The sequence below is a fragment of the Thamnophis sirtalis genome, unplaced genomic scaffold (genome assembly GCF_051295495.1).
Source record: "Thamnophis sirtalis isolate CommonGarterSnake01/CBP01778 unplaced genomic scaffold, rThaSir2_p1.2 scaffold_9, whole genome shotgun sequence".
NCBI lineage: Eukaryota > Metazoa > Chordata > Lepidosauria > Squamata > Natricidae > Thamnophis > Thamnophis sirtalis.
In genome coordinates this window covers 31,948,742-31,960,881 of record NW_028261389.1, presented here as the reverse complement: position 1 = coordinate 31,960,881, position 12,140 = coordinate 31,948,742, and the positions used below count along the sequence as shown (strand labels likewise).

Sequence of the window (12,140 nt, the reverse complement as noted above, 5' to 3'; positions counted from 1 at the left end):
GTGAAGTATGGGCTTTATCATGAAAGGACTAGATAGGTTAGTCTTTGAACGTGAATTTTGCCGGAGCAAAATTTGCAGCGGATCATCAGAATGAAAATCTGCTCCAAAGACACAGCAATACTGACTTATCAGATACTAAAGAGAAATTAAATACCTTATGTAATGTGAAAGAGATAACAGGATAAATGAAAATCTAGATTCTAAAATTACGTATTTATGCCACTAGAAAAGCAAAGGCAGTTAATCTTGCGGCAAGGTACAGTTTTAATTTATACCTTCTCCTGACTTCAGTGGAGCTTATTCCCTAGTAAGTGGATTGTATTCTTAAAGGCAACCTGATTTAATTATGACAGTCCTGCAATTTGCAATGCAATCTGTTAAGTGCATTAAGTAAAACTACATTGACTGCAATTAACGTGAAAAGAGGGAGTACTTGGTACATGAGAGAACAGACACTATAGAATTAAAAGTTGGTAAAGTAAAAGCTATAAAATTACTAGAAAACTAAAAACGGAAAAATTATAAGTTAACTAAGATTAACCTTTATTAAAATTCAGAGTGATGAGTAAAATTATATGCTGCAACAATATTTGTTATAAAATTAAGTAACGAGATTGGAAACCACAATATAATAGTAGAGCTTGTCGCATGTGATCAATCTGATTATTCTAGCTGGAAGTGAACACTCAGATTTTTTTAACGTTATTGTGCAGAATTTGTCACCTGTGTTATGACGTTAAAGTCATAAAAGTATGTAGTACAATTTGATACGGCACAAATAAGTTTTTGTGCATGCCTCTGTAAAATGATCAGAAAGCTTTTGAAGGATACACATGAAGAGTCCTGCAATTAAGGGTTAGACGTGGGGCTACTATAGAATCCGATTCCCCCTCACCACCCAAGTTTTTTTTAGGATTAAATAAAAATTCACTTACTCCTTTCAATGCAAGCCTAGCCTTTAACTGCATGCTGATTCCTAAAACTACGAATTACATGTCGACACTTTGTTCTTTATTCCTTTCAAATGTTGAAACGCTTTTTAAAATGCTTGTTTACAGGCACGATTACCTGCATTTAATATCATCTGCATGTTGTAATTACTTTTTTATTTAAAAAAGGGTCTTTCTTTAGACTGCCTCTTTCGAGTCTTTTACATGAATCCATATCCATATAGTAACTATACTATCGATGACGGTAGATATAAGGGGCGGGCTTTTTCGGGTCCTAGAAGAGACAGAGATACCATTTAATAATAGGTCAAAACTTCATATTCTTCTTCTTTATCTAAATAGTTAGTTCTATAGTATTTTAAAGCTTGAAGCAAGAGGACGCACTTTTCTTTCGCTAAGAGAGGAAGCCCTCAGATTAATTCGCAGGACTTCTATCGTCCTTTGGGACCTAAACAGTAGAGATCACGGGTAAAACGTCGTTAACAACGGCGCGACACGGGAACCTGAGGGGATGGCTAAACATCATCCAGATTTAATCTTCTGCCGCAAACAGGCGGGAGTAGGTGAGTAGTCCTTTACAGAGAGAGAGACCATTGCTCTGCAGCTCGTACCTGAAGGAGAGTTTCGTTTAAAAGATGGCGGGCGGGACAGAGCAAAGTAATTCTAAACTGTGCACGGTAGCCATTCAAGTTAATTTCAGCGACTCGTTCCCAACCGGCATGGTGGGCAATTCTGCCATGTTTAATGGCATGTGCTGTAGCCAAAAGCTTTTTGTAAGCTGGGCGGCTGTACAAATGTGATTAATAAAAATTTTATTTTAATATTAAAATGGGTTATTTAGGCCACTCATTCCTTCAGTTCATAACAACCTCACAGGGTGGTAGTGGTTGTGGGGAAAACAGGCGGGAGTATTACCGATATGCATGTTCGCTGCCTTGAGATACTTATAAAGTAATAAAGGTGAGGTAAAAAAAAATATCCATCACCCATTTTCAGGATCAATGTCTCCATCATGTAAAAGTAAAGTGCCCAAAATGGGCAAACTGAAGAATTTGAGAGTAATTACGGCTGGGCAAGAAGGCAGGATAATGATAAAGGGAGTGACTGAAATTAGAGCATTCTGAAATGCATTAAGTATAAATTTTCAGATTGGTAAAGAGCCTTTGACCGGGGGGGGGGGGGGGGGGGGGATTAAAAATTGTATACGGAGTAACAAAAATTTTCATACAACGCAAAAATAGTATTGTAATATTTTTTATTTCAACATAACTGCAATTTACAAATATAAATTGTAACTGTTGCCAAACATCAAAATTTTGACCACGTGACCATAAGGATGCTGCAGATTGCTAAGTGTGAAAATGGTCGCTAAGTGTGAAAAATGGTCATCAGTCACTTTTTTCAATGCCATTGTAACTTTGGTCACTATACCACCTTTCTTGCCACAGTTCTTAAGTGAATAACTGCAGCTGATAAGTTAGTAACATAAGTGAATCTGGTTTCCCCATTTGACTTTTTCAAAAGGTCACAAAAGGCAATTACATGACCCCAAGACACTGAAACCATCATAAATACGAATCTGTTGTCAAACATCAAAATTTTGATCGCGTGACCATGAGGATGCTGCAACGGTCGCTAAGTGTGAAAATGGTCGCTAAGTGTGAAAAATGATAGTCACTTTTTTTAATGCCATTGTAACTTTGGTCACTATACCACCTTTCTTGCCACAGTTCTTAAGTGAATAACCGCAGCTGGTATTTTGTATTTTGGATAGAATCTTTTTTTAAATAGTCTAAGACAATTTAAAAAAAGAATCCACACAGAATCAATTGAAGTAAAACATTTCAAACTATTCCACACAGAATAAATTGAAGTAAAACTATTTTTAAAAATTCTATGCACAATATATTTCAAAATATTGTGCATAGAATTTTTAAAAATGGTTTCACTTCAATTTATTTTGGATAGAATCTTTTTAAAAATAGTCTAAGACAATTTAAAAAAAAGAATCCACACAGCATAAAACTATTTTAAAAAATCCTATGCACAATAAATAAAATATTATTTTAAAATACATTAAAAAAATAAAAGAAAAAAACCCAGCTCACTTACCAGCAGGCAGGCACTCCAAGTCAATCCAGAATGATGTAGATGTTAATACAAAGAACTGAGCAAATTAAAATGGTGAAAATGGTCCCAGGGAAATATTTTTCAAAGAAAAATATTTCACCATTTTTCCCACACGAGCCAACCTCCAACCTCCGTGCCCCTCCCCTCCGGGAAATCCAGGAAGGAACTCTCGCTACTTCTCTAGCCAAACTATTTCCTGGAGCTCTATGGTACTGGGTCATCTTTTCTTATAAAAGTAAGTAAAATGGGCGGGGGGGTGTCCGTTTTCTTGCTTTAACGTTTTATCTTCAATAAAAGTATTGAGACATAGACAGAGGTTAGAGTGTTTTGTCTTGCCCCGGTTAGGATTTCTTGAGCAAATCCACTGGGCTTTCAACATGAAGCCAGAAAATTGGGACTTTTTAAAAACGCCCTGGGACACGGGACAAATTGTTATAAATCATGACTGCCCGCCAAAATCGGGACGCCTGGTCACTTTAATTAAGTAGAGTGTTCTGAAGATTATGCCCTTTTATTTGTATATCATATCTTAGTATCCTAGGCCAGATGCCCATTCTTTTCTTAAAGTTCCCCAAAAAGTGTGTATCAGGTGATTCTCTGATTTCTGACAATTCAATCCAACAAAATTAAAATTAACCACTGGTTACAAGAAAGTATTAGAATCTTTGCCTGTTTTGTGCATCCAGTTAATTATGACTTATTCAATAAACGCTTATATAGCATGATATATGTAACCAGGATCAGTTAAGGAATCTTCAAACACAATTTTTTCACACACACACACACACACACACACACACACATATATTTACTATTTTACATGGATATAGCAAAAAAAATTTTTTTTTAATTTACTGACAACAAGATCCTTTAATCTACAGTTGTGACATTCTGGCCTCTCCTTTTGGTTAGGAAGCTGAGCAATAAAGCATATGCGTCTATATGCTATTGACTATGCGTGAAAAGCTGGCATTATAAAGAATCCCTAGGAAATCTATAGAATGTGTGAACTACTTGTTGAACCAATGAAAGCTAGAATGGCATTTTAGCAGGAATATTTTATACTTTGCCGGTTTGCCTTTTGGCATTGCATTGAATGCTTAGGAAATTTATGAAATATTAAGCACTTCATACTTCGACATTCCATTTTTAGCATTCTATAGATTGCCTAGGCATTCTATAAAACCTAATTTCATACATTGACAGTAATATAGACATATGAGCAGTGTGGTGGCTTAGTGGTGAAGACACTTGTCTCCCAAATCCCAGATAGTGGCAGATGTTTTTCTCTCAGACCACAAACCTAGCAACTGGCAGGTATTTATGGTGATTACAATGTCAGGTGATCACCTTTGTGTCGTTCTGACAAGCAAAGTCAATAGGAAGCCAGATTCACTCAACAACCAAGTTACTTACCAACTGCAGTGATTCGCTTAACTGAGGAGAAAGATCATAAGATCATTAAATGAAATATCATTAAGTGTCTTTTTTAACAACAGATATTTTGGGCTCAATTGTGGTCATAATTTGAGGATTACCTGTATGTCACCAAGTCTCTGACTTAGTGGAACATAAGCCTTCATTACCGTTTTTAAAAACAATGATTATCTCACTTCACATATACATGAATATTAGCATAATAAGAGAATGCATGATATTTAAATTGGTGTTTAGTTTTGAACTCTAAATATCAATATGACTTTATTTTTTGCTATTGCAGCTATTGGGAGACTATGTGAAAAATGTAAGTATAGCTTTATATATATTTGTTGTGAATTCATGCCAGAATATTTCACTAATTGACTAAAATATCAACATCTTTATTTTGTGAATATAATGAATTTCTTGGAATAATTTAAGATAAAATCATTAAAGGTTTGAATTTCATTTCCAAAAGCTGTTTTGATGCATGCAGAGGTGTAGTTAAAACCTATCTGCAAATTTTAAAAACAATTATGTGATCATGTGGCATCTGCAAAAGGTCCGGTTGTCTAAAGCTCTATTTTCATGTGCAAGTAAATTCTATATGTAGATACTCTTTGGAACTAAATTTCATATATGTACAGTGGGGCAAAAAAGTATTTAGTCAGCCACCAATTGTGCAAGTTCTCCCACTTAAAAAGATGAGAGAGGCCTGTAATTGACATCATAGGTAGACCTCAACTGTAGCTGTATAATTGCACTTTGAATAGACTTGTGACATACCTGACTAGCAACTCCTTTGACCTAAATCAGGAAACTTGGTTGATTTGGTATTGTGTTTCCAATAAGCTAGATAGTTAATTAAAATATGAGAGTAGCCAAAATATTTTATAATTTGAAAATAAAATAGAAAGAATGAAATATGAAGGGGGAGTGTGATAACCTGTCACCAAATACTAAGAGGTTTAGTAGCTCTTTGAATTGAGACTGAAAATGGTATAAAAAGCAATATAGAAAGCTTAAATGAATGTGTTTGCCATTTCCAGTTGATAACTTTCTACTGTATTTTAAATCAGCTGTTTCTGAATTGTTTTTCAAAGATGGGCTGATACATAACCATACTATGATCAGAAGATAAAGCATAGCAAATCTGTGTCTACAAATGTGAGAAGTAACAAAAGTAGCAACTTATATGAAATCTGTTTTTAGCACCAAATGATAGCTTAGAAATATTTTACTGAATCAGCTCACAGGTGTCAGTCTTAATACTGTATACATCAAATATATCGCTGGTCCTTTCAGGCAAGCAGGAATATATGCAACATATTTACCTGAAAGACAACTATGGAAAGACCCCTCGGCAGAGGAAAATTGGACCAAGAAAGGCTTATAAAAATGCACCTAATTTCTGTGCCAGCTTCCTTACAGATAAAGAAATGGAAACATAATTAGTTCAAGATAGTTTAAAACGTTTATTGTGAAGATTTTTTTTTTAAATAATGCTGCTAGTGGCATGATATGCAGTTTTCCTTGACTCTAAGGTAGGGATAAGTAATATTTCAGTGGATATAGGAGGATGCATTATCATTTCACATTATTTGAATGGTAGCCAAAGGTATCATCCTGACATACTGATTGATAGTTCTGCTGTTTCTGTGGTGGTGTCATGGTTCCAAGTAACATTCCCAATGAAAGAAAACTCTGAGACTTGAGTTTCCTCAAAGTTCCATTTTATTAGAGATTTCATATTGGCAAGCCTTCCAGGTCTGATAGATTTGTTTTTAGGTCTGTTAAATTATTCTCAAAAGTAATACATCTATTTCAGCCATCTTTATTTTTTAGTTATAGCTGGCAAATATTGATAGTGAAATTCTAGGTACCAAATGACTTCAAAAAGTATTCTAAGGTCTGCATGCTGTACACAGAGTGCTGAAAACTTGCCATTATGAGGCAGAAGCAATAGTGCAAGTTACTATAGACTAGGAAAATATGGATAGAGAAATGTAGTTGTTATACTTCCTCATGATCAATTGCTTCATGCCACACTAATGTAAACCAATAATTTTATTCCTCTGGAAACTAGAAATTGAATGCTGGTGGCAAGATTTTGAGCAGAGGAATTATAGTTTTTCCCATCCAATAAAAATGGAACTGAACTGCAAAAAGAAGTCACTTGTTCTTTCAGTAGGAATAAACTTACATGAATTAGGGCACAGATAATAAATGTGAATCTCTTCATTTGTAGGTATTTTTAAATCTATTAATATGGTCCAGTACTTGACATTGTCTTATTTATATTTTACTGCATTCATTGGTGTGTATTATTAAGTTCATTTTCAACTCCTAATCACCACATAGATTTTTCCATAACAATCTGTCTCCAACCTGATATTTCAAATCTTCCAACTTCAATCATCGCCACTGTAACGGAGTTTCTTCACCTTGCTGTTGGTCACACTCTTCTTTCCCTCAACCTTTCTCAACACCAGGCCCTTCTCTAGGAAGCTAGGTCTTTGCATAATGTGGCCAGAGTAGAATAATTTGAGCCAGGTCATTTTGTGCCTTGAGTGAGAATTCTGGATTGATTTGTTTGATGATCCATGTGTTTGTTTGTTTTTGGGCTTACCATAGTATTCTCTGGAACCTTCTTCAATACCAAAGTTCAAAAATGTCAATGACCTTCCTATCCCACTTCTTCAACATTCAACTTCCACTTCCATAATGGATCACCGGGAGTTTATTTACATTCCTTGCCCAGTAGTGATCTTTATAGTTATAGAGACATTACAGCATGTGTATCTCTTTTCCAAGGACTTCATGTCTACTCTACCAAGTGCTAGTTGCAGTATGTTTTTGACTGCTTGTTCCTTACAGTTAATTGTTGATTCTAAAAGATGTTATCTATCACTTCAATACCTTCACTGCCAATATTTCATTGACTTCTGTTCATTCTGTGCGATTCCAACACATCACTGACTTCAGTGATGTGTTTCTAAATTGCTTTGTTAGCATTGTCTAAATGCTACTTGTCTTTTCAGCATTTCTTTTGTGTAGTGAATAAATAGTTTATAAACTCTTGAGTTTTCCATCCTAAGAAAAATTGTAAGCTTGTATTGACAAAATATTATTTTGGATTGATTCATATATTTGTTTCTGCCTAAACTTGATAGTGCTTTCTAGAAGAAAGAAAAAGGTTAGAGTTGGTTAAAGAGGATTCTTTCCCCATACACTACAAAATGGTACTTTGATTAAAGATATGGTGAAAGTCACTTATATGCCAGTTGCCTTTTGCAACTTCTAAATCCAGCTTGAAAATAATGTAAAGTGATATATTTATATTTGGATGTTAAAAACCCACTGCAACATGTAAGGTGAAAGAAAAAGGTCCAGTGATTACCCTTCAAATACATTTCATATGTAATCAATTGGACTATAGCTTTGCTTTGTTTGAATGTTATCTTCTGTATATCTCTTATCTCAAGTGAAATGTGTATACTTTTGTTTTCAGGTGATGGCAAATGTGTTATCTGTGACTCTTATGTACGGCCTTGTACACTGGTGCGCATTTGTGATGAATGCAACTATGGCTCTTATCAAGGACGCTGTGTGATATGTGGGGGTCCTGGAGTCTCTGATGCTTATTACTGCAAGGAATGTACTATTCAGGAAAAAGATGTAAGTTTTATAGATTTTTTTTTATTTTTATCCTTTTAAACATATGTACATACATACAGTGTATTCAGAAACTATTCAGGCGCACTTCACTTTTGTCAATTTTGTTATGCTTCAGCCTGATTCTACAATTGATGAAATTCATTTTTTTCCCATTAATCTACACTTAGCACCCTATAATGACAAAGTGAAAACAGAATTTTAGAAATGTCTGCAAATTTGTTAAAAAGAAAAAACTGAAATATTACATTGGCATAAGTATTCAGACCTTCACTCAGTACTTTGTTGAAGCACCTTTGGCAGCAATTACAGCCTCAAGTCTTTTTGGGTATGATGCGACAAACTTGGATTGGACACCTGGATTTCCTGCTACTCTTCCTTGCAAATCCTCTCAAGATGAGTCTGTGAACAATCATTTTCAGGTCCCTCCAGAGATGTTCAATAAGGTTCAAGTCAGGGCTCTGGCTGGGCTACTCTAGGACATTCACAGAGTTGTCCCTAAGCCACTCCGGTGTTGTCTTCGCTATGTATTGTCATGTTGGAAAGTGAACCTTCAGCCCAGTCTTAGGTCCTCAGCACTATGGAACAGGTTTTCCTTAAAGATATCCCTGTACTTTGCTCCATTCAGCTTTCCCTCAACCCTGACCAATTTCCCTGCTGCTGAAAAACTCCCCCACAGCATGTTGCTGCCACCACCAAGCTTCACTGTTGGGATGATATTTGGAAGGTGATGAGCAGTGCCTGGTTTCCTTCAGACATAACATTTAGAGGCAAACAGTTCAATGCTGATTTCATCAGACCAGAGATACCTGTTCCTCACAGTCTGAGAGTCACTCAGGTGCTTTTTTGCAAACTCCAAGCAGGCTTTCATGTGTTTTGCACTGAGGAGAGGCTTCCATCTAGCCACTCTGCCATAAAGCTCAGATTGTGGAAGGCTGTAGTGATTGTTGTATCATCTCACACAGGATCTCTTGCGTTCAATCAGTGACCATCGGGTTCTTAGTCACCTCTCTTACTAAGGCCCTTCCTCCACCAATTGCTCAGTTTGACTTGGCAACCAGCTTTTGGAACAGTCCTGATTGTGCCAAAAATATTCCATTTGACAATTATGGAGGTCATTGTATTGTTAGAACCTTCAGCGCAGCAGAAATTTCATTGTAGCCTTCCCCAGATCTGTGCCTTGCAATAATCCTATCTCTGAGCTCTGCAGGCTCCTTTGATCTCATGGCTTTTGCTTTGCTACAGTATGCATTGCCAACTGTGACAGCTTCTATAGAGAGGTGTGTACCTTCCCAAATCACGTCCAAAGAATTTAATTTACCACAGATTGACTCCAATCAAAATATAGAAACGTCAGCAATGATTAAGAGAAATATGGGGCAGCAGACCTAAATTTTAAGTGTTTGTTGCAAAAGCTCTGAATACTTATGGCACTGTAACTATGTAAACTTTGGGCATTTGAATTTAAATGTATGTACTTTTATTTTTAACTAATATGTGCCCTTTTATATTAAACTGCCTAAAAGTGAGAATTCTTATTCAAATTTTCTCTAATTAATTTTTGGGCATAATTCTATATCTTATTATTTAAATTATAGGAGGTTAGAACTAATTGTTTAAAGAAACTTCTAGTACTATAGTACACAATATCATTAAGAGTAAAAGAATTGAAATGGAAATGGGCTGGTCACATAGCATGAAGAACTGATGGCAGGTGGACCAAGTCAGTCATAGAAAGGATCCCACTTGATAAAAAGCATCCACAAAAACGTCCTAAAACAAGATGGATGATGAGATCAGCAAGTATTGTGGACCCAATTGGCAAAATAAAGCTTAGGACCATATTGGTTGAAAAATTGTGAAAGAAGACTTCATCCTGAAGTGGATAGACAATGGCTAAATTATGATTAGTTGAACATTAGGGTATCAGTTGAATAAATATACAGTAGTTTGGAAGATAATTGGAGAGCCAATTTGGTCCAGCGTTTAAGGCACCATGCTAAAACCAGAAGACTCTTGAATTCTATGAAATCTAGTTGGGTGACCACTGAGAGCCTGACTGCTATGAGCCACAATGGTGCAGTTGTTAGAGTGCAGTACTGTAGGTTACTTCTGTTGACTGCCGACTGCCTGCAATCTGAAAGTTCAAATCCCACCAGGCTCAAGGTTGACTCAGCCTTCCATCCTTCCAAGGTGGGTAAAATGAGGATCCAGATTGTTGGGGGCAAAATGTTGACTCTGTACACCACTTAAGAGAGGGCTGTAAAGCACTGTGAAGTCAGTATATAAATCTAAATGCTATTGCTGTCACTCTCTTTCAGCCCATGATAGCTGGCACAGGTACCAAATTGTTTGGTCAATTCCTGTCATAACCAATGGATCAATATTGGTTCAATGGAAAAAGCAGACCCTGCACTTGTAATGATAGGAAGAAATAAAAATTGAAAAGATAAGAAAAAAATATGTGCAAAAATCTTTCCCATTTTAGCAGATTGATTTCAAAAGTCATTGAGATGAACCAAAAAAAAACCACAAAGTATTTAATAAGTACAATATTATTCCACAAGCATTATTATTTTTACAAAGTTAGTATATCTGCCATATACTGTGTCTTACTTTAAAAAAAAACTGTACTTTGAATATATTATATCCATTCGCTTATACCTTTATTGGATTTTTGCAACTTTTTGTTGTCTATGCCTGCTTCATTGTTTTTATTTATTTGTTTCAAATTCTATGTTCCTGAGTTTCAGGAAAGTGCTATTCAAATAATGCACCTTTTGGGCAATGACAGTTGATTGTAGAATTTTATGGAGAAATTGCATTGAAACAAATCCTACCCTTTTGTATTTCTATGCTAATCTTATCAAATTTAGTGGCAGGTTTCTTTTAAATAAGTGCTTTGTAAGAATGCAGTCTGGAATGTAAAGTACTATCTCTTAATTTGATATTAGGAATAGGACATCATAATTGTCTATAGGCAGTTTGTGGGTTAATACAGGACATAACATATCTCATTCTTGCACACATCCATACACACAGACACATATTCCATTGGAATTGTGATATACAGATACTATGATTATTCCTTTTGGAATCTATTAGGCTTAGCTTGTTCTAACTGTTTGTTTTTCGCACTGTTCCAGAGAGATGGCTGTCCCAAGATTGTCAATTTGGGGAGTTCAAAAACAGATCTCTTTTATGAGCGAAAGAAATATGGCTTCAAAAAAAGATGATCCCATCTCCATTGTGAAAGTACTCCTGAAAAATTTTGGACTTCATTTTTATAGGAAAGCAATTAAATTAAATATAATACTTTGATGGAAAATATTGCTTACTAAAAATTATTGACATTTTTCAATGAAAATAAATATTGAGTTAAATATTATAATTTGAATCACTAAGTAAGTAAATTGGAATTCAGACCCTGGATCTTGATAGACATAGACCTTTTTTCTAACATAATTCTTTCATTGTATATTAGGTCAAACCCAAGGTTTTCTGAAGAATTTGATTAGCTGTTATTTCAGTGTTATGGTGGATTATATCACAATAAAGTTTTATAATAGTCTTCTAATGAAAACTCTCATATCTACATTTCTTGAACTTAGGTTGGGGTGTGTGTGATAGTTATTAGTTTGTTAATTATCAGGGAGTTAAATTCAGGCATAAATTGATAGTGGTAGTTTAATATCCATAACAATAAAGGGCTATAAACAGTAATCTAGAATTGCTCAGTGACTGAGATAACATATAAGCTGAATAAATCAATAAAGAACATTTGGTATTACCCTAACTTGTGTTTCTTGCATCAGTACAATATGATTATACCATACAACATTTTTTCCTATGAAAGTTTATCTGCCCTTTGAGCCATACTCAGATTATTTACTTGTTTATTGTTCAGCAAAGGGTATTGTTCAGATACTAATATAGTATCTGAAATTCCAGGTGCAAATCATGAGA

General features: G+C 35.2%; 1 protein-coding gene across 1 annotated transcript; it reads left to right on the top strand.

The window, feature by feature from the left end:
* Positions 1–1,277: 1,277 nt before the first annotated feature.
* On the top strand, positions 1,278–11,970 carry PHF5A (PHD finger protein 5A). Its single transcript, XM_014052074.2, has 4 exons — positions 1,278–1,513; positions 4,801–4,824; positions 8,011–8,177; positions 11,321–11,970. The coding sequence occupies exons 1-4, from the start codon at positions 1,462–1,464 to the stop codon at positions 11,408–11,410; spliced, it is 333 nt and encodes a 110-aa protein (XP_013907549.1). The 5' UTR covers positions 1,278–1,461; the 3' UTR covers positions 11,411–11,970.
* The last annotated feature ends 170 nt before the right edge of the window (positions 11,971–12,140 follow it).

What these genes read in the sequence shown, in the direction of transcription:
- PHF5A (XM_014052074.2), top strand. Translation starts at nt 1,462, where the DNA reads ATGGCTAAACATCATCCAGATTTAATCTTCTGCCGCAAACAGGCGGGA. An exon ending in CCGCAAACAGGCGGGAGTAG is followed by an intron (nt 1,514 to 4,800) that starts GTGAGTAGTCCT and finishes TTGCTATTGCAG; the next exon opens with CTATTGGGAGACTATGTGAA. An exon ending in TGGGAGACTATGTGAAAAAT is followed by an intron (nt 4,825 to 8,010) that starts GTAAGTATAGCT and finishes TTTTGTTTTCAG; the next exon opens with GTGATGGCAAATGTGTTATC.